The sequence below is a fragment of the Schistocerca nitens genome, chromosome 7 (genome assembly GCF_023898315.1).
Source record: "Schistocerca nitens isolate TAMUIC-IGC-003100 chromosome 7, iqSchNite1.1, whole genome shotgun sequence".
Lineage (NCBI taxonomy): Eukaryota > Metazoa > Arthropoda > Insecta > Orthoptera > Acrididae > Schistocerca > Schistocerca nitens.
The window spans coordinates 607,347,140-607,373,749 of record NC_064620.1 but is presented as its reverse complement, the minus strand read 5'-3'; the positions used below and the strand labels follow the sequence as shown (position 1 = coordinate 607,373,749).

General features: G+C 48.5%; 1 protein-coding gene across 1 annotated transcript in view; it reads left to right on the top strand.

Annotated features, from left to right (window-relative positions):
* LOC126195767 (uncharacterized protein DDB_G0290685-like) overlaps nucleotides 1-26,610 on the top strand; it is a 94,680-nt gene continuing 68,070 nt past the window's right edge. The window contains exon 1 of the mRNA XM_049934398.1: nucleotides 1-1,279. Coding sequence (XP_049790355.1) covers nucleotides 1-1,279 — 1,279 coding nt within the window. The remainder of the gene's footprint in view (nucleotides 1,280-26,610) is intronic.

Genomic DNA, 26,610 nt, shown 5'->3' with positions numbered 1-26,610 from the left:
ATGTGTAACAGTTTCGAGCATCCGTCTCCGGACGTAGGCACAAACCATACTCCCAGAGGGGGAGAAAGGGAAGGAAAGAGCCAGAGGTGGAGGGGGGGCGAAGATGGGGGTGGGGACGAAGATGGGGGTGGGGACGAAGATGGGGGTGGGGACGAAGATGGGGGTGGGGACGAAGATGGGGGTGGGGACGAAGATGGGGGTGGGGACGAAGATGGGGGTGGGGACGAAGATGGGGGTGGGGACGAAGATGGGGGTGGGGACGAAGATGGGGGTGGGGACGAAGATGGGGGTGGGGACGAAGATGGGGGTGGGGACGAAGATGGGGGTGGGGACGAAGATGGGGGTGGGGACGAAGATGGGGGTGGGGACGAAGATGGGGGTGGGGACGAAGATGGGGGTGGGGACGAAGATGGGGGTGGGGACGAAGATGGGGGTGGGGACGAAGATGGGGGTGGGGACGAAGATGGGGGTGGGGACGAAGATGGGGGTGGGGACGAAGATGGGGGTGGGGACGAAGATGGGGGTGGGGACGAAGATGGGGGTGGGGACGAAGATGGGGGTGGGGACGAAGATGGGGGTGGGGACGAAGATGGGGGTGGGGACGAAGATGGGGGTGGGGACGAAGATGGGGGTGGGGACGAAGATGGGGGTGGGGACGAAGATGGGGGTGGGGACGAAGATGGGGGTGGGGACGAAGATGGGGGTGGGGACGAAGATGGGGGTGGGGACGAAGATGGGGGTGGGGACGAAGATGGGGGTGGGGACGAAGATGGGGGTGGGGACGAAGATGGGGGTGGGGACGAAGATGGGGGTGGGGACGAAGATGGGGGTGGGGACGAAGATGGGGGTGGGGACGAAGATGGGGGTGGGGACGAAGATGGGGGTGGGGACGAAGATGGGGGTGGGGACGAAGATGGGGGTGGGGACGAAGATGGGGGTGGGGACGAAGATGGGGGTGGGGACGAAGATGGGGGTGGGGACGAAGATGGGGGTGGGGACGAAGATGGGGGTGGGGACGAAGATGGGGGTGGGGACGAAGATGGGGGTGGGGACGAAGATGGGGGTGGGGACGAAGATGGGGGTGGTGACGAAGATGGGGGTGGGGACGAAGATGGGGGTGGTGACGAAGATGGGGGTGGGGACGAAGATGGGGGTGGGGACGAAGATGGGGGTGGGGACGAAGATGGGGGTGGGGACGAAGATGGGGGTGGGGACGAAGATGGGGGTGGGGACGAAGATGGGGGTGGGGACGAAGATGGGGGTGGGGACGAAGATGGGGGTGGGGACGAAGATGGGGGGGTGGGGACGAAGATGGGGGGGTGGGGACGAAGATGGGGGGGTGGGGACGAAGATGGGGGGGTGGGGACGAAGATGGGGGGGTGGGGACGAAGATGGGGGGGTGGGGACGAAGATGGGGGGGTGGGGACGAAGATGGGGGGGTGGGGACGAAGATGGGGGGGTGGGGACGAAGATGGGGGGGTGGGGACGAAGATGGGGGGGTGGGGACGAAGATGGGGGGGTGGGGACGAAGATGGGGGGGTGGGGACGAAGATGGGGGGGTGGGGACGAAGATGGGGGGGTGGGGACGAAGATGGGGGGGTGGGGACGAAGATGGGGGGGTGGGGACGAAGATGGGGGGGTGGGGACGAAGATGGGGGGGTGGGGACGAAGATGGGGGGGTGGGGACGAAGATGGGGGGGTGGGGACGAAGATGGGGGGGTGGGGACGAAGATGGGGGGGTGGGGACGAAGATGGGGGGGTGGGGACGAAGATGGGGGGGTGGGGACGAAGATGGGGGGGTGGGGACGAAGATGGGGGGGTGGGGACGAAGATGGGGGGGTGGGGACGAAGATGGGGGGGTGGGGACGAAGATGGGGGGGTGGGGACGAAGATGGGGGGGTGGGGACGAAGATGGGGGGGTGGGGACGAAGATGGGGGGGTGGGGACGAAGATGGGGGGGTGGGGACGAAGATGGGGGGGTGGGGACGAAGATGGGGGGGTGGGGACGAAGATGGGGGGGTGGGGACGAAGATGGGGGGGTGGGGACGAAGATGGGGGGGTGGGGACGAAGATGGGGGGGTGGGGACGAAGATGGGGGGGTGGGGACGAAGATGGGGGGGTGGGGACGAAGATGGGGGGGTGGGGACGAAGATGGGGGGGTGGGGACGAAGATGGGGGGGTGGGGACGAAGATGTGGGGGGGGACGAAGATGTGGGGGGGGACGAAGATGTGGGGGGGGACGAAGATGTGGGGGGGGACGAAGATGTGGGGGGGGGACGAAGATGTGGGGGGGGACGAAGATGTGGGGGGGGACGAAGATGTGGGGGGGGGACGAAGATGTGGGGGGGGGGACGAAGATGTGGGGGGGGGACGAAGATGTGGGGGGGGGACGAAGATGTGGGGGGGGACGAAGATGTGGGGGGGGACGAAGATGTGGGGGGGGACGAAGATGTGGGGGGGGGACGAAGATGTGGGGGGGGGACGAAGATGTGGGGGGGGGACGAAGATGTGGGGGGGGGACGAAGATGTGGGGGGGGGGACGAAGATGTGGGGGGGGGGGACGAAGATGTGGGGGGGGGGGACGAAGATGTGGGGGGGGGGGGACGAAGATGTGGGGGGGGGGACGAAGATGTGGGGGGGGGGACGAAGATGTGGGGGGGGGACGAAGATGTGGGGGGGGGGACGAAGATGTGGGGGGGGGGGACGAAGATGTGGGGGGGGGGACGAAGATGTGGGGGGGGGACGAAGATGTGGGGGGGGGACGAAGATGTGGGGGGGGGACGAAGATGTGGGGGGGGGACGAAGATGTGGGGGGGGGACGAAGATGGGGGGGACGAAGATGGGGGGGACGAAGATGGGGGGGACGAAGATGGGGGGGACGAAGATGGGGGGGACGAAGATGGGGGGGACGAAGATGGGGGGGACGAAGATGGGGGGGACGAAGATGGGGGGGACGAAGATGGGGGGGACGAAGATGGGGGGGACGAAGATGGGGGGGACGAAGATGGGGGGGACGAAGATGGGGGGGACGAAGATGGGGGGGACGAAGATGGGGGGGACGAAGATGGGGGGGACGAAGATGGGGGGGACGAAGATGGGGGGGACGAAGATGGGGGGGACGAAGATGGGGGGGACGAAGATGGGGGGGACGAAGATGGGGGGGACGAAGATGGGGGGGACGAAGATGGGGGGGACGAAGATGGGGGGGACGAAGATGGGGGGGACGAAGATGGGGGGGACGAAGATGGGGGGGACGAAGATGGGGGGGACGAAGATGGGGGGGACGAAGATGGGGGGGACGAAGATGGGGGGGACGAAGATGGGGGGGACGAAGATGGGGGGGACGAAGATGGGGGGGACGAAGATGGGGGGGACGAAGATGGGGGGGACGAAGATGGGGGGGACGAAGATGGGGGGGACGAAGATGGGGGGGACGAAGATGGGGGGGACGAAGATGGGGGGGACGAAGATGGGGGGGACGAAGATGGGGGGGACGAAGATGGGGGGGGACGAAGATGGGGGGGACGAAGATGGGGGGGACGAAGATGGGGGGGACGAAGATGGGGGGGACGAAGATGGGGGGGACGAAGATGGGGGGGACGAAGATGGGGGGGACGAAGATGGGGGGGACGAAGATGGGGGGGACGAAGATGGGGGGGGACGAAGATGGGGGGGACGAAGATGGGGGGGACGAAGATGGGGGGGACGAAGATGGGGGGGACGAAGATGGGGGGGACGAAGATGGGGGGGACGAAGATGGGGGATGGGGAAGGATGCGGAAAGGGAAGGTATGCAGCCCGGAAAGGAAGAAAGGCCACATTAGCTCGGGGGCCCGTGCTCGCTACACACGTATCCACAAAAGAGTTGTGGACCCCCTGGGGGGAAGGTTACAGTTGTCATTCTGACACAGGAAGCTGAACACTGGTTATTAGGTAAGTTGGTGTGTGACATGAGCAGCCAGTCCCATTCTGAGGACACAAACCAGCAAAACGACTGCCCACTGAACTGCAAAAGTTGGCAATGAAAAGCTGTGTGTTGAGATGACAGTAGATATGATGGATCTTCTTCCAGGATATATCACACTTGGCTGCAAAATTCCCATTTCAAAAAATTTTCTTTGACAAATAATTGAGTCCTCTGATGGCTTCCACATGAATCGAAGCTTTTTCTTCGGAACTGAGCCTCTGGGTTATATGTAACTCAAGGCAGTGATTTGGGTCACTGGTGCGGTGAGTTATTTTTGGAAAAGTTAAATTTAATTCGAGTGTCAAGAATACAATGAAAAGGAAAATTTGATCTGGAAAGAATCATTGTCCACTTACCAATAAAAAGATGAGGGAAATATGTACTGGTGTCAGTGGTGTTGAGTAAGAGCTTACATTATTAAAACTGAATGAAGCTCCAGGCCCAGTGGAATCCATTGATGGTACTATACTGAATTTGGAGCTGAATTAGCCCCTCTTTACTATCATCAATCATAGACACGAGGAAGAAAAAACAGTGCCCAGAAGTCTATGTCACACCTGTCTAGAAGAAGGGTAGTAGAATTGGTCCACAAAACTTATGTCCAATATTCATGACATTGATTTGTTGTAGAATGTTAAAACATATCCTCAGCTCAAATATAATGAGGTACCCTTAGCAGAATGATCTCCATGCCAATCACACACATTCTGATAACACTCACCTGAACCTTAACTTGCATCTGTTTGTTACCAAAGTACAATCATTATGAGATATCATGCAAAAGATTTGACTGGATTAACTTCTTTTGAAGGGAGGTCATGGCTTGTGTCATGAACAGATGTTGAGGTAACTTTGGGTGTGGCACAGGGAAGTTAGTTGGGGCTCTATGTTTTTATATTAATGACCTTGTAGACGTTACTAGCAGTGATCTCTCATTTTTTGCAGGTGATACATTTAGCTGTAACACGACAAATGTCATGGGATTACTCCTACTGTTGCGTCACACTTACTTTGTCTGGTATAGTGCAGCAACTTGACATAGCATCATGTAACGAGTCATTAGAAACCCCTGCAGAAATATTGAGCCATGTTTCTTCTATAGCCATCTATAAATCTAAGTGTTGCCACTGCAAGATTTTAGGCATGAAATGACCTCTCTATGCCCCATAAATGTTCAATGGGGTTCATGTCTGACAATATGGGTGGAAAAATCCTTCATTAAAATTGACCAAAATGTTTAACATGGCACACTGTCATCCATAAAAATTCTATTATTGTATTGGAATATGCAGTCCATAAATGACTGCAGATGGTCTCCAAGTAGCCAAACAAAACCATCTCCAATCAATAATCGGTTCAGTTGGACCAGAGAACCCGTTCCACTATTATGGAGCCACCATCAGCTTTCACAGTTCCTAGTTGACAACTTGGATCCATGGATTTGTGGAGTCTGCATCACATAATAATCCTACCATATGCTATTACCAACTGAATTCCGGACTCATCTGACCAGGCCACAGTTTTCCAATTATCTAGTGTGCAACTTATATGGTCATTAGCCCAGGAGGGGTGCTGCAGGCCACACCACGCTGTTAGCAAACATGTCCTAATCAGTAATCTGCTGGCATAGCTAATTAATGTCCTAATGGATGCATTTGTCACACATCCCACATTGATTTCTGCAGTTATTTCACACAGTGTTGCCTGTGTCAGCAATGACAACTCTGTGCTGCTCTCTCATCAAGTGAAGGCTGTTTGCCATGTTGTCCATGGTGCAAGATAAAGCCTGAAACCTGGTATTTAAGCATGCTCTTGACGCTATCATTTAATACTGAATCCCTAAATGATTTCCAAAATGGAATGACTCGCATGTCTAGCTCCAACTGCAATCAGTGTTTGAAGTCTCTTACTGTCATGCTCACAATCATGCCTTATACCATTTCACATGAACCTCTTGAGCAAAAACGACAGTTCAGCTCAGCTCAGCCAATGCACTGGCCTTTTATACCCTGCATAAGCAATACTACCACCACCTATGTAAGTGCATATCACTATCCCATGAATTGTCACCTCATTTTAATTAAGTACAGTGTGACATAAGTGACAATCTTCAGTTTCATCATGTCAAGATTTAGAGCTGGTGCAAAAAAATGGCATCTTGTTTTAAATGTTGAGAAATGAAATACTGAGCACTTCACTTCACAAAATGAAAAACTTAACGTCCTATGACTATCACATCAATAGTCAGAATTTCTGTTGTGAGTAATGCTGCTAGCAGATTTCAGTTTATTGGTAGTATACTAGGGAAATGCAATCAGTCTACAAAGGAGATTGCTGGCAAATCACTCTTTTAACCCACGCAAGAATATTACTGATGTGTATGGGACCCACATCACTTAGGGCCAACAGGTGATACTGAACGTGTACAGAGACTAGTGGCACAAATAGTCACAGGTTTGTTTAATCTGTGGGAGTGTCACAGAGATGCTGACAAAACTGAAGTAGCAGACTCTTGAAGATGGACAAATTATCCTAAGAAAGCTTACTTATGAAGTATAAGGAACTGGATTCAAATGTACTACAACCACTTGATGTATTGCTCCCACAGGGATTGCAAGGAGAAGGTTAAATTGATTAAAGCATGCATGGATACATGCAAACAATTATTCTTCTTGCACTCTGTATGTGAATGGAACAAGTAAAAACCCTAATAACTGGTACAATGGGATGCACCGTCTGCCATGAACTTCACAGTTGCTCGCAGAGTATAGATTTAGATGTAGTGTGTAGATAGTGTTATTAGATGGGCAAATCAACAAGGAATGGTGTCAAGTAACCACCAGCAAATATATAGACTACCAAGGGTGACTTTAGATGAACAAAGTATTAAATGCCAAACATGAAAGTGAATTTTTGTGCTCTAGAAAATTCTGCTACTTTTTTCCACTTAGTGACCTCTGATTCCTTGAAGGCAGGCAGTCACTAAATGAAATGCCCAATATGGACTTTTTACAACGTTTATGCTTGTTTCTTTCTCAGACAGTAGTTGAATTATCAAGTGGGTGGCAGGAGACATGTATGTAATGGAGAATCACAATCTGGAAGACCAAATTTTACACAATTCTCACAACAAACAGATTGCAGTGGGATGTAAACAGCTTACCTGCATCATCAGATCTCCTCCTCTTTCTTCGAAAATCTGATGAATCAGAAAACCGCCTTTCCTGGAAGAACAAAAGTTCGGCACTTTAATAAATGTAAATGAACAAAATTTGAGTGCAAATCACTATCAGAAATATTGCAATACATCTACATTTATACTCTGCAAACCACTTGATTTTAACAGTAGAGGTGACATATCATACTATTTATTAGGGTTATGAGAGAAGATTAACTGTCACCATACAGATGTGGTGTCAAACAATAGACAGCAAGCCAAGACAGTGTTTGGACAGTATACACTGTGTTCTTTCGTCTGCCTCTACCTTCCCACTTCATTTCCATTCCCCAACACCACTGACACTAGCTGGAATAGGCCCTTTGACATGAGTGTAAAAAGGAACTATCTGTCTCCACATTCCATAGGTTAGCACACTTGGTTCAAGCAAATCTGAGTGTAGTACTAAAAGACAAATTTATTACTTGCCCATTGGATAGTAGGCACTTCTGTGATAATTGTTGCAGAGCTTAAGAAGGTGACTTTAATGAAAAATCTGTATGAGCATTTAATCATATGATAAATTGATGCACTAAGTAAATGAACCATGAAATTTTGGAAGGAGACTCATCAAACCAAGTAAAAGTAGCCCCTGGCTTGCACAAAAGGAGTGTTGGAACCCTCATCATTCTTGTTTTATGTTAGCAAGCTGACCAACAGTACAAATAGCAACCTCAGACTTTTCACAGATGACACTTATCAATAATTAATTATTGTCAGGAAATAAGTTGCAGGAATAAGCAACCGGATGTGGAAAAAAATCCAAGTGTAGCAGACTGGTACCAATATTTGATGTACAGAAAGGTAAAACTAAGCATCTCAAAAAATAAGAAAGTACCCTACCCTATTACTACATTATCAATGATTCAATATTATAATCAATAAACTGAGGCAATAATTTGTAGGGATACAAATTGTATTAGCTCCATCACAGGTGGATGACTCCAATTCATGCGTATGGCCAATCTTAGGTAACTGTTGAAGTATGAGGGACCAGGCCATTTGTTCAGCTGATTCTCAATGTATACAAAGAAGGATGGCACATATGGTCACAGATTTCCTTGACTGATGAGAGCCATACTATTCAAAAGATAGATACAAATTATTCCACAAAAGTCAACTTCTGAAAGTACAAGAACCAGTATTAGGGAATAACCTAGAAATATTCTTCAGCCTCATCCTTGTATCTGCCTTAGGAACTCCAAAAACAAAATTGGACTATTTACTGTACACGTGGAAGCATTTATGCATTCATTCATTGTTCCTCAATCCATGCACAACTACAATAAGGAGAATTTCTAAAACATGGTAATGTGCAAAGTGCCCCCTGCCATACACTTCACAGTCATTTGAGGAGTATGTATGCAAATGTAGACACACATATTTTCCATCCTCAATACTTAAATGCATTTCACTCACAAGAATAATGATAGTTCCACAGTACTCGCTATATGGCAAGTATGAACTGTAAGATCAAGCAGTTTCTCTATTTTAAACCTTAAATGCATGAACTTTTTATTTTTACTGAAAAATTGCAATGTTTGTATTAACATCTAGAAAAAGAGTAAAAAGTTATTTCAAAATTTGATGCAGTTACAAATTAATGTTTTGTAGCTGATGAACTATGTAATGCATTTATCAGTTTACTAACATGCTACAGTGGCAACCTTGCATCGACTAGTTCCAGTAATTGAGATCCAATGTGTAAGTGAGAATTTTGTATACATGCACATACAGGATTTTCTTAACAGATATTAAAGAAAGGGAAACAAATAGTATCCAAGTCTCAGGAGATTATGAATACCAAAACAATTTATTTAAATAAAGGACAAATTAATTCAAAATTTTTCAACCCATTTTGGGACTAAGAATTATGTCCTACTGCATTTGAAATGACTTAAAGCAATTTTTATTTTTGTTGAAACACAATGTAACTACACACTTCAAAATAAACCCTGGTAAATCCACTACATCCAGGAAAATTACATCTGGCTTACTTCCAATTAACACACATGATTGTGTCTTACATCATTGGTAGCACATGAGCTGTTGGTTTTTTGTCATCAGTCTACTGACTGGTTTGATACAGCCCGCCACGAATTCCTTTCCTGTGCTACTGTGCTAACCTCTTCATCTCAGAGTAGCACTTGCAACCTACGTCCTCAATTATTTGCTTGACGTATTCCAATCTCTGTCTTCCTCTACAGTTTTTGCCCTCTACAGCTCCCTCTGGTACCATGAAAGTCATTCCCTCATGTCTTAGCAGATGTCCTATCATCCTGTCCCTTCTCCTTGTCAATGTTTTCCACATATTACTTTCCTCTCCGATTCTGCGTAGAACTTCCTCATTCCTTACCTTATCAGTCCACCTAATTTTCAACATTCGTCTATTGCACCACATCTCAAATGCTTCGATTCTCTTCTGTTCTGGTTTTCCCACAGTCCATGTTTCACTACCATATAATGCTGTACTCCAGACGTACATCCTCAGAAATTTCTTCCTCAAATTAAGGCCGGTATTTGATATTAGTAGACGTCTCTTGGTCAGAAATGTCTTTTTTACCATAGCGAGTCTGCTTTTGATGTCCTCTTTGTTCCGTCCGTCATTGGTTATTTTACTGCCTAGGTAGCAGAATTCCTTAACTTCATTGACTTCGTGACCATCAATCCTGATGTTAAGTTTCTCGCTGTTCTCATTTCTACTACTTCTCATTACCTTCGTCTTTCTCCAATTTACTCTCAAACCATACTGTGTACTCATTAGACTGTTCATTCCGTTCAGCAGATCATTTAATTCTTCTTCACTTTCACTCAGGATAGCAATGTCATCAGCGAATCGTATCATTGATATCCTTTCACCCTGTATTTTAATTCCACTCCTGAACCTTTTGTTTTTATTTCCATCATTGCTTCCTCAATGTACAGATTGAAGAGTAGGGGCGAAAGGCTACAGCCTTGTCTTACACTCTTCTTAATATGAGCACTTCGTTCTTGATCGTCCACTCTTATTATTCCCTCTTGGTTGTTGTACATATTGTATATGACCCGTCTCTCCCTATAGCTTACCCCTACTTTTTTCAGAATCTCTAACAGCTTGCACCATTTTATATTGTCGAATGCTTTTTCCAGGTCGACAAATCCTATGGAAGTGTCTTGATTTTTCTTTAGCCTTGCTTCCATTATTAGCCGTACCGTCAGAATTGCCTCTCTCGTCCCTTTACTTTTCCTAAAGCCAAACTGATTGTCACCTTGCGCATTCTCAATTTTCTTTTCCATTCTTCTGTATATTAATCTTTTAAGCAGCTTCGATGCATGAGCTGTTAAGCTGATCGTGCGATAATTCTCGCACTTGTCAGCTCTTGCCGTCTTCAGAATTGTGTGGATGATGCTTTTCCGAAAGTCAGATGGTATGTCACCAGACTCATATATTCTACTCACCAACATGAATAGTCGTTTTGTTGCCACTTCCACCAATGATTTTAGAAATTCTTATGTAATGTTATCTATCTCTTCTGCCTTATTTGACCGTAAGTCCTCCAAAGCTCTTTTAAATTCCGATTCTAATACTGGATCCCCTATCTCTTCTAAATCGACTCCCGTTTCTTCTTCTATCACATCAGACAAATCTTCACCCTCATAGAGGCTTTCAATGTATTCTTTCCACCTATCTGCTCTCTCCTCTGCATTTAACTGTGGAATTCCCGTTGCACTCTTAATGTTACCACCGTTGCTTTTAATGTCACCAAAGGTTTTCCTCAGCGACTTGTATTTCTGTATTCCTGATTTTCCTGGAACATGTTTGTACTTCATCCTTTCATCAATCAACTGAAGTATTTCTTCTGTTACCCATAGTTTCTTCACAGCTACCTTCTTTGTACCTATGTTTTCCTTCCCAACTTCTGTGATGGCCCTTTTTAGAGATATCCATTCCTGTTCAACTGTACTGCCTACTACACTATTCCTTATTGCTGTATCTATAGCGTTAGAGAACTTCAAACGTATATCGTCATTCCTTAGTACTTCCATATCCCACTTCTTTGCATATTGACTAATGTCTTAAACTTCAGCCTACTCTTCATCACTACTATATTTTGCTCCTGGGTACACCTTACAATCCAGTATCTGATTTCGGAATCTCTGTCTGACCATGATGAATCTAATTGAAATCTTCCCGTATCTCCCGGCCTTTTCCAAATATACCTCCTCCTCTTGTGATTCATGAATAGGGTATTCACTATTACTAGCTGAAACTTGTTACAGAACTCAATTAGTCTTTCTCCTCTTTCATTCCTTGTTCCAAGCCCATATTGTCCTGTAACCTTTTCTTCTACTCCTTCCCCTATAACTGCATTCCAGTCGCCCTTGACTATTAGATTTTCGTCCCCCTTTACATACTGCATTACCCTTTCAATATCCTCATACACTTTATCTGTTCATCTTTAGCTTGCGACGTCGGCATGTATACCTGAACTATCGTTGTCGGTGTTGGTCTGCTGTCGATTCTGATTAGAACAACCCGGTCACTGAACTGTTCACAGTAACACACCCTCTGCCCTACCTTCCTATTCATAACGAATCCTACACCTGTTATACCATTTTCTTCTGCTGTTGATATTACCTGATACACATCTGACCAGAAATCCTTGTCTTCCTTCCACTTCACTGACTCCTACTATATCTAGATTGAGCCTTTGCATTTCCCTTTTCAAATTTTTTAGTTTCCCTACCACGTTCAAGCTTCTGACATTCCATGCCCCGACTCGTAGAACGTTATCCTTTTGTTGATTATTCCATCTTTTTCTCATGGTAACCTCCCCCTTGGCAGTCCCCTCCCGGAGATCTGAATGGGGGACTATTCCGGAATCTTTTGCCAATGGAGAGATGATCATGACACTTCTTCAATTACAGGCCACATGTCCTGTGGATACACGTTACGTGTGTGTAATGCAGTGGTTTCCATTGCCTTCTGCATCCTCATGTCGTTTATCATTGCTGATTCTTCCGCCTTTAGGGGCAATTTCCCACCCTTAGGACAAGCGAGTGCCCTGAACCTCTATCCGTTCCTCCGCCCTCTTTGACAAGGCCGTTGGCAGAATGAGGCTGACTTCTTATGCCGGAAGGCTTCAGCCGCCAATGCTGATTATTTATCAAAATTTAGGCAGTGGCGGGGATCAAACCCGGGACCGAAGACGTTTTGATTATGAATCAAAGACGCTGCCCCTAGACCACAGTTCTATCCTATTGTTGGTACTCTACTCTTAATTGCTTAGATTTTTCTTGTACTTCATTGCCTTATCTCCGTCATTTTGGTGCATTGGTACCTATCCGGCACAAGCATTCGGCAACCTCCATACAAAATTTGCTTCCACTCTGTGACAGAGCTGGAAGACCCCAAGACTCAAGGAGCCAACACAATTGCCAGCTCACCTCTGCATTCAAGCAAATTACAGAGAACATTGGTGAAACTAATTGGGCTATAACTGTCCCATCTCTATACGGTGCTTACTCAGTTTCAGTACTGGGAAGATAATGCTTTCTCGCTATTGTGATGGAACTCACCCTTGCACATATACAGTTTAAGATGCAAGGTTATGATGCTGACAATAAGCTGATAGGTTATTATTTGGTTGTGCATGCAGTCTGGCCCTCGGGCTGTGTCAGGACAGTGGGCTAGGACACTAACTCCCACTTGCTGAATGGAGCATTATATGGCTCCAGGTGGAAGACAGCGAAAGATAATTGCTTTTGCCACTCACTCCTTTGGGACACTAAAGCTGGTTGGTAATTATTTGATGCAGAGGCTTGGACATAAAGCAGAGCAAGATTTTCAATGGTGGTGTCTGGGTCATTGTAGACAGTGTCATTCAAGTTAATGCAGTCACACCTGCAGATGTCTGGTATCCACGGAGATGTGTGACCTTACCCCAAACCTGCTGCAGAGATGCTCCTGGTCTCGTGGTTAAAGATGCTTGTTTCTGTTTTATTATGTGGTGGGCTTGGGCATGGACCCATTTAAAGGCAATAAGGTGCTCCATAGATGAGTGCTGGTTATGGCACTAGAGAGCCTGTCTATGACCTCTAATGGCGTCCAATTTTTGTTGACCACCAAGGTATAGTCTTCCTTTGGGGAAGGTCCGATGACAGGAGAGCACCAAATCTGCTGCCGAAAGAATAAGTGGAGTTGTACTCTGGACTGCCTCACTGATATCTCCACACAACAGGGAGCTGACGGTGGCAGCAAATGTTAAAGCACCCCAGTTGACACTTAAGACCCCATCTGGGCAGGCATACATGGGAGTGATACTGAGTGAAGTACAGGAGGATTGTGAAGTGATCCCCACCATACAGGTCACAGGTAATCATTGACCCTCCAGGAGGGGGAGAGAGAGAGAGAGAGAGAGAGAGAGAGAGAGAGAGAGAGAGAGAGAGATGGATGGATGGATGGATGGAGACAAGGGTTGCAAATGCAAAAGGCAACTGCTGAGGAAGTTCCACAGATCAAGCAGAAGTTTGTGAGGGAATCAATATTCAAGAGGCAAAGGTCAAGATGTGCTGGTAAATCTACAAGGTTTGATTGTAGTTCCACCCCTACCCCTCCCCTCCCACATAGATAGTACAGAGGTTACCAGTCCTCCAGCATGTCTCTTAGGTTTTCTCCAAATCGAAAAACAAAGCCACAATCTGGAATTTCTGCATAAGACCATTCATGGCATGGGTCAACAAAGTGACTACATGGTCAACTGCAGAGTGGAGCACTCAAAATCCACACTGTGCTGTGGTTAGTTCTGAGACTTGAGCCGCCATACCAGCTGGGCATCAACTGTACATTCCATCACCTTGCAAACACAGCTTGTGAGAGAAAGAGGACGGTAGCTAGAAGTAAGGTGTTTGTCCATACCTGGCTTAGATATAGGTACAACAGTGACTTCATGCCAGTGTCTGAGAAACTTGCCCTCTGCCCAGATGCTGTTGTATGTATGAAGCAGAGGGTGCTTGCCCACATGAGAGAGGTGCTGCAGCAGCAGCTGAACATGAACAGTGTCTGACCCTGGGGCGGAGCATGATCTAGCTCCCTCACAGGAAAGGCATCATTGTAGCACTCACGATTCTGAGAAGACAAGGGGAACATCCGACCCTCCTGCATTCATTTCCGATGGATAAACACAGGAGGATAGTGGGTAGAGCTGAAAATCTCCGCGAAATGGTGGCCCAAGTTTATGGGGGTGGTAATAGGTTCCACAATGACATCATTTGCTACTGTCAGGTGGGAAATTGGGGAATGGATCTTGGTCCCAGAAAGCTGTCAGAGGTTGGTCCACACGGCAGAAGAGGGAGTGGAACTGTTAAAACAACTACTGAATGAAATCCGGCTAGCTTTTTGCTACCCTGAAGAACAACTACACTATGCACACAACTGTTTATAATTAATGAAGTTTACCGTTGTATAAGGACATTTAAAAACCTGTAGAGTACATCTCCATGCTTCACAGAATGCCTAAGACTGCCAAGGGACAGGCACATGGCGTGGTAAAGAGGAAATGTGAGGAATGGAATGTTCTGCAGTGGTAAGAATAACATTTGTAAGATATTCATCTGGTCATCACAACTGGGGAAATGTTTTTCATCAATTCACCAGGGAGGAATAAAGCAGACTGTTGACCATAGTAAGCTACCATTTGGGTGTGTACTTGGGTGGGGTAGAAGTCAGCAAACATATAGCACATGGGAAATGGTTGCTTGAGTATGTGTCAGAGTGAATGGGCCACTTGAGACAATGAACAAGCTGGGTGGTGCAGAAGGACAGGTCCAAATTGGAACAGATATGTGTGGAGTCCAAAAGGAATGTGAGCCTCCTGTGTTAAGGCACAAACAAGTAAATTCATTAAGAAGGTCAGCCAAGAGGGCACCTCTCTGACAGGCTCTGGGAGAACCTGAAAGGGAATGGTGTGCACTGAAGTCACCCATCAACAGCAAGTGTTGAGGCAACTGCCCAATAAGCTGGAAGAAATCTGCCCTGGTGACATTGGATAATGGAGGAATGTAAATGTCACTAAGGGAAAAGGGTAAGTGCCGACATCAGGAGAGAAGATCAAAATACACCGGGAAGAAATGTAGAAACTCAAAGTGGTCATGAGGATGCAATTTTGTTTCTTGAAAGCAGAGAACAAGTAGATGCTGTGATTCTAAAAGCAGCTGTAAATCCTTTGTTGGATTGAAGGTAGTCATGAGGAAAAATGAAGTGTTGTCACCCCAGTGGCTGCCGAGAGCCAGCCTGCAAAGACACGCTGTGACAGGGCACAGAAGCTGAAGGCTCCTGCTCCATGAGGTTCACAGAAGCATCGGCTTTCTTCTGCTGTCGGCCTGTGGAGTCCAACACAGAAAAATGTTTGGTGGTGTACACCGGCGACACAGATGTCGGCTAGAAGGGGGTATCATGTGGTGACACCAGTGAAGAGGATCTTCAGGTCATGAAGGAGACCATTCACCTTTGTTTGACTTCCTTGAGTTTTCCGGTTAGTCAAGGAAGATTCAGATACTGGTTGGCTGGAGAGACATAGGAAGTCTTCAAGAGTATTCCTTATGCCCTTTCTGGCCGGCTTTTTTTGTTTTTTTGTTTTTTTTTGTTATGGTTTTAGGACGCAAAACTGCAACAGTCATTAGCGCCCAGTCTGTGACTTAGGAAAAGGTAAAAAAACGAAACTGGAAACCAGCAGCAATGGGAACGAAACTCAAAAACTGAAAACTAAAAACAGAAGCAAAGCTTAAAAACCACTACAGAAGGGGGTTGGTTGTCCCCAAATAGAGCTTCAAATGACTGACGTCATGTCACTGGCACTAATAAACTCAAGAACGCGATCGGCTGAGCGCGTGTCATCTGCTAAAATAGAAAATATATCAGGTGACAGCTGTAGACTGGCGCGTAACGGAGTAAAATAGGGGCAGTCAAGTAAAAGGTGTCTTACCGTCCACAGCTGAGAGCAGTGGGGACAGAGTGGGGGAGGATCGCCGCTTAAAAGATGTCTATGGCTAAAAAGACAGTGCCCTATCCGAAGTCTAGTTAAAATTACCTCCTCCCGACACCGCGTTCGGGACGAAGAGGTCCAAGCACAGGGAAGAGCTTTCACGTCCCGCAATTTATTATGGGGAAGTGTCGACCAATGCGTGTGCCATAAAAGAGCAACACGACGACATAAATCACTCTGTAGATCGGCGAAGGGAATCGTGCGAATAGCTGGCCAAAGGAGAGAGACTGCAGCCTTGGCCGCTATATCGGCCGCCTCGTTTCCACAGATACTAAAATGTCCTGGGACCCAGACGAACGCCACAGAGACGCCCCCCAAGTGGAGCAAGTGGAGGCAGTCCTGAATCCGGTGGACCAGTGGGTGGACAGGGTAGAGAGCTTGGAGACTGAGGAGAGAGCTGAAAGAATCTGAACAGAAAACATACTGTATCTGCTGATGGCGACTGATGTATTGGACAGCCTGGAGAACAGCGCAAAGCTCCGCAGTATAAACCAAACACTGGTCGGGAAGCCGAAATCGATTTGGGGTGTCGCCAACAATATAGGCACTCCCTACACGAAACGACGTTTTTGAGCCATCAGTGTAAATAAATTTGTGCACATAGAGCAGCAAATGCTCGACGATAAACAAGTGAAGGGGTACCATCCTTGGGAAACTGACTAAGGTCACGGAGCAGGCAGGTCCAGGGACGGAGCCAAGGTGGTGCTGTACCCCAAGTTCTCAAGAAAGTTTTAGGAAAGCCGACGGAAAGAGAATGGAGCAGTTGATGGAAGCGAATTCCCGGTGGTAGTAGGGAGGAAGGGTGGCCTGCATACCCTAAATCCAAGAAGCTGTCGAAAAAAATGTCATGGGCTGGATTAGCAGGCTTGGAAGACAGATGGCTAGCATAACGACTCAGAAGGACAGCCCGCCGATTGGACAGCGAGGGTTCAGCACTCTCAGCATAAAGGCTTTCCACAGGGCTGGTGTAAAAAGCTCCAGCCGCTAAAAGTAATCCACGGTGGTGGATAGAGACGCCGAAGAATAGACGGCCGAGCGGAGGAGTAAACTATGCTTCCATAGTCCAATTTCGAGCACACTAAGGCGCGATAGAGGCGGAAAAGGACCACTCGGTGCGCTCCCCAGGAGGTACCATTCTGGACACGGAGGGTGTTGAGGCATCGCAGACAGCGAGCCAAAAGATAGGAAACGTGGGAGGACCAACACAGTTTTCTGTCAAACATAAGACCCAAGAATTTAGCGACGTCGGAAAACGGAAGGCTATCAGGTCCTAGATGTAAGGAAGGTGGAAGACACACCGTACGACGCCAAAAATTAACACAAACGGTCTTACTCTGAGAAAAGCGGAAGCCTGTTTCGCTGCTCCAAGAGTGGAGGCAATTGGGACATCCTTGGAAACGTCGTTCAAGAAGGCTGGTCCGTTGAGAGCTGTAGTGGATCGCAAAATCGTCCACAAAGAGGGAGCCCGAGACATCAGAAAGCTTTCTTGGGAGAAAGTACGGGAGAGAGTATTGTTCACCCGCACTATTTATGTGCGCTCTGCCATAAATGCGCGAAGAAAAAGGGGCAGCCGACCTCGAAAGCTCCAAGAGAACAGTGTGCGGATGATGCCTGTCCTCCAACAGGTACCGTATGCTCTCTCCAGATCAAAAAATATTACTACTGTTTGGCGTTTCCGGAGAAAATTGTTAATGATATTAGTGGAGAGAGCAACAAGATGGTCAACTGCAGAACGATGCTTTCGGAAACCGCATTGGGCAGGTGTTAAAAGACTGCGGGATTCCAGCCACCAAGCAAAACGGCAATTCAACATATCTACATCTACATCTATACTCCGCGAGCCACCTTACGGTGTGTGGCGGGGGGGACTTATTGTACCACTATCTGATCCCCCCTTCCCTGTTCCATTCACGAATTGTGCGTGGGAAGAACGACTGCTTGTAAGTCTCCGTATTTGCTCAAATTTCTCGGATCTTTTCGTTGTGATCATTACGCGAGATATATGTGGGCGGTAGTAATATGTTGCCCATCTCTTCCCGGAATGTGCTCTCTCGTAATTTCGATAATAAACCTCTCCGTATTGCGTAACGCCTTTCTTGAAGTGTCCGCCACTGGAGCTTGTTCAGCATCTCCGTAACGCTCTCGCGCTGACTAAATGTCCCCATGACGAATCGCGCTGCTTTTCGCTGGATCATGTCTATCTCTTCTATTAATCCAACCTGGTAAGGGTCCCATACTGATGAGCAATACTCAAGAATCGGACGAACAAGCGTTTTGTAAGCTACTTCTTTCGTCGATGAGTCACATTTTCTTAGAATTCTTCCTATGAATCTCAACCTGGCGCCTGCTTTTCCCACTATTTGTTTTATGTGATCATTCCACTTCAGATCGCTCCGGATAGTAACTCCTAAGTATTTTACGGTCGTTACCGCTTCCAATGATTTACCACCTATGGCATAATCTTACTGGAATGGATTTCTGCCCCTATGTATGCGCATTATATTACATTTATCTACGCTCCAAAACCTTACATACACTACTCGTGAGAGAAATGAGGCGGTAGCTAGAGGGGAGATGTTTGTCCTTTCCAGGTTTCGGAACAGGAACGACGATAGCTTCCCTCCATCGTCTGGGAAAAGTACTGTCGGTCCAAATTCGATTATAAAGGCGAAGGAGGTAACGCAGACTATGGTATGATAAATACATTAACATTTGGATGTGGATACCATCCGGTCCTGGGGCGGAGGAACGAGAAGACGAGTACATGTTGGAGTTCCCGCATGGAGAGAACGGTATTATAGCTTGCGCTATTTTGAGAGGAGAATGCAAGAGGTTGCACTTCCGCTGCACGTTTCTTCGGGAGAAATGCTGGCGGGTAATTTGAAGAGCTCGAAATCTCAGCAAAGTGTTGACCCAATGAGTTATAAATTGCGACGGGATCCACTAATGTCTCATGCGCGACAGTGAGGCCAGATAACCGTCGAATCCGACACCAGACTTCCGAGGAGGGATTGAAGGTGTTAAATGAGCTAGTAAAGAAGTCCCAGCTTGCCTTTTTGCTGTCGCGGATGACGCGACGGCATCGCGCTCGGAACTGCTTATAGCGGATACAGTTGGCCAAAGTAGGATGGTGTCTGAAAACGTCAAGAGCACGTCGTCGCTCACGTATTGCGTCACGGCATGCCCCGTTCCACCAAGGAACTGGGGGGCGCTGGGGCAAATCGGAGGTGTGAGGTATTGAACGTTACGCAGCTGTAAGAGTAACGTCTGTAATATGAGTGACCTCATCGTCGACGCTAGGAAAGTGACGGTCATCGAATGTCGCTAGAGACGAAAAAAGTGTCCAATCGGCTTGGGCAAACTTCCAGTGTCGCGGGCGCATATATGGCAGTTGTGGCTGCAATCGAAGGACACATGGAAAGTGGTCACTCGAGTGTGTATCAGCAAGGGCGAACCATTCAAAGCGCCGAGCTAGCGGAACAGTACCGGCCGAAAGGTCCAAATGAGAGAAATTTGTCGTGGAGGCAGACGAAAATGTAGGGTCCCCAGTGTTGAGGCAGACAAGATCCGCTTCGTGGAAGACGTCAATCAGTAGTGAGCCACGCGGACAAGGATGCGGAGATCCCCAAAGCGGGTGGTGGGCATTTAAGGCCCCAAGCTGACCAAGAAGATGGAGATCAGCTCGTGCCATTGGTGTGGACGATGGAATGTATACAGTACAAAGAGAGAAGGTGTTCCAGAAAGGGAAAGACGGCGACAGCTTGGAAGGAAGTGTTTAAGGGGACTGGTTGATGATGACGAGTATCATGGGGAAGAAGCACGAGTCCTCCATGGGCTGGAGTGCCAGCTTTGTTTCCTGAAGACAGAAGATGACACTGAGTAGGATCTTAAGAGGATCGACAATTCATCCCGATTGGCTCGAATGTCGCAGATATTCCAATGGATAATGGACATAGGGTGGACAGAAAATGGAAGAATGTGACCAAGGTTGCCCTCAACGACTGCTCGGAGCTTGCGACCGACAGCGTGGAACGGCATTCAGCCGAAGGCAGAAGATCGTGATCCGTAGGTTGTTCAGGAGCAGCTCCTGCCACCAGCGATCGGCCGATTGACCGGCCGCCAGTAGGGCGCCACGGCGACACAGAAGACGGCCGAGGGCGGCTACCGCCAGGTGGTGCTGTAGATGAGACACGCCGTGGCGGAGAAGGAGAGGAACTCTTTCTTATTAGCCTTCTTGGAAACAGGATGTTTAGATGAAGGAGGAATCGATGGTTGTGAAGTTGGGGTACGTAAAAAATCTTCACGAGTAGGCTCTTTTCTGGAAGTCCGGGTGTCTGACTTGTGGGCTCGAGATTTAGCAGAACCCGACGAAGGGTGAGCCATAGAGTGAGCAGGCGAAAGTGTGGAAGTTGAACGGGCGATCTTTGCGCTGGCCGATCTGACGACTGTGGCACTAAAGGTGAGATCACAAGTCTGCGTGGCCGCCTCCTTTGTTGGCCGAGGAGAGGCAAGGACAGTGCTGTATTTTCCTGTCTGAAGCACAGTGGGCTTTCGACTGGCGAGTAATTTTCGATCAGCAAAGGTCGACACCTATTCCTTCACTCTGATTTCCTGAATGAGCTTTTCGTCTTTAAAAATGGGGCAATCTCTAGAGGAAGCAGCGTGGTCACCCATACAGTTGATGCAACGAGGGGATGGAGATGGACAAGCACCCTCATGGGCATCCTTACCACACGTAACACATTTGGCCGGATTGGAACAGGACTGGCTGGTATGATTGAACCACTGACACCAATAGCAACGCGTAGGGTTTGGGATGCAAGGGTGAACGGAAATTATCTCATTGCCCGCTTTTATGTTCGATGGGAGTTGAACTCTGTCAAATGTCAAGAAGACAGTACAGGTTGGAATGATGTTCGTGTCAACCCTTTTCACGCCACTGAACAGCTGTGTCGCCCTGGTCAGACAGTTTTGAATTTCCTCGTCGCACAGTCCGTCGAGGGAGCGTGTATAAATGACCCCACGTGCTGAATTTAAAGTGCGGTGCACTTCCACCCGAACAGGGAAGATGTGTAGCAGTGAAGTACACAGCAATTTTTGTGCCTGGGGGGCACCGACTGTTTCTAACAACAAGGTGCCATTTCGTAATCTGGAACAAGACTTTACAGGACCTGCAATTGCGTCGACACCTTTCTGAATAATGAAAGGGTTGACTATGGAGAAGTCGTGACCTTCGTCAGACCGAGAAACAACAAGGAACTGTGGCAACGATGGAAGAACTGTCTGTGGCTGACACTCAGTGAAATTACGATTGTGAGCAGACATAGTAGAAGATGAGGAAACCATTGCGGAAGTACTCCCCATGATTACCGGCGTTTCAGATGGTGTGTTCCTCCCTTGTGGGGGTCCCTCTCTGAGGGCACTCCCGCCTTAGGTGATTGTTCACACCTCAGGTCACACCTCCCGAGAAACTGACAGGGACCAATCGGCATTTTCGGAAGGTATCAGCTCGGGTAATCACCCCTCCCTGGGCCTGGCCGTTACCACGGGTACGTACATGTCCTACCTGTCTACCCGGAGTGGGGAATTATGCTTTACCCAATCACCGGCTATGCATGGAAATTCGTGGGTCGAACTTCAGACACGCACATGGAGGAAAAAAGGGAAAGGGAAAAACAAATAAAGGGAAAGGAAAGAAGAGAGGTCTAAATCGCCGCAGCGGAGACAGGAAGGAAAGACGGAAGCAAGCGAGGAAGGAAGGAAGGAAGGAAAGACGGAAGCAAGCGAGGAAGGAAGGAAGGAAGGAAAGACGGAAGCAAGCGAGGAAGGAAGGAAGGAAGGAAGGAAAGACGGAAGCAAGCGAGGAAGGAAGGAAGGAAGGAAGGAAAGACGGAAGCAAGCGAGGAAGGAAGGAAGGAAGGAAGGAAGGAAAGACGGAAGCAAGCGAGGAAGGAAGGAAGGAAGGAAGGAAGGAAAGACGGAAGCAAGCGAGGAAGGAAGGAAGGAAGGAAGGAAGGAAAGACGGAAGCAAGCGAGGAAGGAAGGAAGGAAGGAAGGAAAGACGGAAGCAAGCGAGGAAGGAAGGAAGGAAGGAAGGAAAGACGGAAGCAAGCGAGGAAGGAAGGAAGGAAGGAAGGAAAGACGGAAGCAAGCGAGGAAGGAAGGAAGGAAGGAAGGAAAGACGGAAGCAAGCGAGGAAGGAAGGAAGGAAGGAAGGAAAGACGGAAGCAAGCGAGGAAGGAAGGAAGGAAGGAAAGACGGAAGCAAGCGAGGAAGGAAGGAAGGAAGGAAAGACGGAAGCAAGCGAGGAAGGAAGGAAGGAAGGAAAGACGGAAGCAAGCGAGGAAGGAAGGAAGGAAGGAAGGAAAGACGGAAGCAAGCGAGGAAGGAAGGAAGGAAGGAAGGAAAGACGGAAGCAAGCGAGGAAGGAAGGAAGGAAAGACGGAAGCAAGCGAGGAAGGAAGGAAGGAAAGACGGAAGCAAGCGAGGAAGGAAGGAAGGAAAGACGGAAGCAAGCGAGGAAGGAAGGAAGGAAAGACGGAAGCAAGCGAGGAAGGAAGGAAGGAAAGACGGAAGCAAGCGAGGAAGGAAGGAAGGAAAGACGGAAGCAAGCGAGGAAGGAAGGAAGGAAAGACGGAAGCAAGCGAGGAAGGAAGGAAGGAAAGACGGAAGCAAGCGAGGAAGGAAAGACGGAAGCAAGCGAGGAAGGAAAGACGGAAGCAAGGAAGGAAGGAAAGACGGAAGCAAGGAAGGAAGGAAAGACGGAAGCAAGGAAGGAAGGAAAGACGGAAGCAAGGAAGGAAGGAAAGACGGAAGCAAGGACTGAAGCAAGGAAGGACGGAAGCAAGGACTGAAGCAAGGAAGGACTGAAGCAAGGAAGGAGGGAAGGACTGAAGCAAGGAAGGAGGGAAGGACTGAAGCAAGGAAGGAGGGAAGGACTGAAGCAAGGAAGGAGGGAAGGACTGAAGCAAGGAAGGAGGGAAGGACTGAAGCAAGGAAGGAGGGAAGGACTGAAGCAAGGAAGGAGGGAAGGACTGAAGCAAGGAAGGAGGGAAGGACTGAAGCAAGGAAGGAAGGAAGGACTGAAGCAAGGAAGGAAGGAAGGACTGAAGCAAGGAAGGAAGGAAGGACTGAAGCAAGGAAGGAAGGAAGGACGGAAGCAAGGAAGGACGAAGCAAGGAAGGAAGGAAGGACGAAGCAAGGAAGGAAGGAAGGACGAAGCAAGGAAGTAAGGACGAAGCAAGGAAGTAAGGACGAAGCAAGGAAGTAAGGACGAAGCAAGGAAGGAAGGACGAAGCAAGGAAGGAAGGACGAAGCAAGGAAGGAAGGACGAAGCAAGGAAGGAAGGACGAAGCAAGGAAGGAAGGACGAAGCAAGGAAGGAAGGACGAAGCAAGGAAGGAAGGACGAAGCAAGGAAGGAAGGACGAAGCAAGGAAGGAAGGACGAAGCAAGGAAGGAAGGACGAAGCAAGGAAGGAAGGACGAAGCAAGGAAGGAAGGACGAAGCAAGGAAGGAAGGACGAAGCAAGGAAGGAAGGACGAAGCAAGGAAGGAAGGACGAAGCAAGGAAGGAAGGACGAAGCAAGGAAGGAAGGACGAAGCAAGGAAGGAAGGACGAAGCAAGGAAGGAAGGACGAAGCAAGGAAGGAAGGACGAAGCAAGGAAGGAAGGACGAAGCAAGGAAGGAAGGACGAAGCAAGGAAGGAAGGACGAAGCAAGGAAGGAAGGACGAAGCAAGGAAGGAAGGACGAAGCAAGGAAGGAAGGACGAAGCAAGGAAGGAAGGACGAAGCAAGGAAGGAAGGACGAAGCAAGGAAGGAAGGACGAAGCAAGGAAGGAAGGACGAAGCAAGGAAGGAAGGACGAAGCAAGGAAGGAAGGACGAAGCAAGGAAGGAAGGACGAAGCAAGGAAGGAAGGACGAAGCAAGGAAGGAAGGACGAAGCAAGGAAGGAAGGACGAAGCAAGGAAGGAAGGACGAAGCAAGGAAGGAAGGACGAAGCAAGGAAGGAAGGACGAAGCAAGGAAGGAAGGACGAAGCAAGGAAGGAAGGACGAAGCAAGGAAGGAAGGACGAAGCAAGGAAGGAAGGACGAAGCAAGGAAGGAAGGACGAAGCAAGGAAGGAAGGACGAAGCAAGGAAGGAAGGACGAAGCAAGGAAGGAAGGACGAAGCAAGGAAGGAAGGACGAAGCAAGGAAGGAAGGACGAAGCAAGGAAGGAAGGACGAAGCAAGGAAGGAAGGACGAAGCAAGGAAGAACGAAGACTTGCAAGCAGAGAGAGCAAACAATGTGTTACATTTTCGAGCATCCAGCTCCGGACGTAGGCACAAAACATACTCCCAGAGTGGGACAAAGGGAAGGAAAGAGGTGGTGGTGAGGGGGGGGGGCAAAGATGGGGATGGGGAAGGATGCAGAAAAGGAAGGTATGCAGCCCCGAAAGGAAGGAGGGCCACATTAGCTCGGGGTCCCGTGCTGACTACGCACGTATCCACAAAAGAGGGGGGGGCTGCTTGTTGTGTAGCTGCTGACTTCACCCCATGGAGCGGAAGTTTGGTGGCATGTTGCACAGCTGGAGGAGCAGATGGGGGATGCTACCAAGGTGCAGGGCAATTTCACAACCATGGTGCTAAATTTAAGGTCACATGCCTGTAAGGCCACATCCTCCATGGAACGAGATGTAGCAACAGAGGTACTGTAAGTGCCAGATGGTAGAACACAGGGTTTCCCACTAGCCAACAACTTGTGAGCGACTGGGTGAGGCACTTTTCCTTCCCCCCATCTCCAGGAGAGCCCGCTCATTGAGATACTTTGAACTGTCATGGAAGGAGGAGCATGGTTGCCATTGCAGTTGATGCAACGGACAGAAGGAGGTGGGAAATCACCCTCATGAGGATATGTACCACATATTACACGTTTGGATGGGTGTTGGCAGGACTATAATGTGATTGTTACAATTACACTCTTACTATTGCATTGGATTTGAAATATATGGCCTGACTGTGATAACTTCATAACCTGCTTTGATCTTTAATGGAAGGATCACTCCACCAAAAGAGAGAGAGAGTGAGTGTGGACACTTACGAGGCGTCTACTTTTTCGTCACCTGTTGTACTGTAATGAGAGCCTGATCAGAGAGATATGTTTGTATGTCTGCCTTTGTCATATCATCTAGCAGCCTAGTATAAATAACACAGCAGGAGGAATTCAGTGTTCAATGGGCCTCAACATTAACAGGATAGCCATGCAGGAGTGAAAAGCTGCAAGCAGTTGGTGCTCGAGAATCAAAAGTAGCCTCAAAAGCTAAGTGCCACTCTTTAAAAAATAGCAGGATTTCACAGGGATGGCAATTGCATCAACACCTTTCTGATTAATTGGATTTACCGTTGCAAAGGACTGACCATCTTTAGTACATGATACCAGTAGGAATGATGGTGGAGTTTGAATTGGTTGCTTCATTCTGTTTACTTTTTGTAGACATTGATTGTGAAAACAATTGTTTCATTGGAAGAAACTCACCCATGATTGCCACCATCTCCAATGGTGTGCTCCTTCAATCTGGGTGCTCCCTCACCAGGGATGCACCAGGGTGATTGTTCACACCTCAAGTCACACCTCGCAAACACCTGACGGGGGGGGGGGGGGGTCCAATTGCCAATTTCGGAAGGTAGCAGCTTAGGCATATCACCATTCCCTGGGCCTCGCGTGTATCAGGGGTTATGTGCGATCCCTACCTGTCGACCCATGGCTGGGATTTACATGTTACCCAATCACCTGTTGTGTGTCAGATGCATAGTAGGCCTTCAGGAGTACACAGCGAGGAAGAAGGAAAAGAGGAACCCCAAATGCTGAAGTGGAGGAATGACAAGAGAAAGGAAACAAAGAAAGGAAAAGGGAATGAAAAACTGGGAACAAAAAACCGTGGTGAGACTGTTCTTATGTCAGCAACAGACAGTGCTGAACATTCCCAGTAACACACCTGACATGTCCCCAAGGGAGGGGAAAAAGAATAGCAAGCGGAAAGTATGCAGCATGGAAGGGAAAAGATCCTGCAAAGGCTGGGGTCACATGGTAACCAAACAAAAACCGTCAAAGTGTGGCAAATTGAAAACTGACCACAGAGTCCAAGTGGACCCAGATAGCAAATTCTTCCAGTGTAGTACGAAGTGAGATCTGTGTACTAACAATGTCCATATAGACCAACATGCAAACACCACCGGAAGCCATTGAAGGGACAATCTCATTCCAAAAAAGCATAGCATCTATGAATGGTTGGTGAGTGAGCATGAGTAAACTGAGATTCCTGGAGAACAGCACAAGCTGTCAAAAGGCAATAGGGGATTGCAACTCTGGGAGGTGATGATAGTTTCCATTACAGTTCCACTGAATAAGCACAGAGTGGGTATCT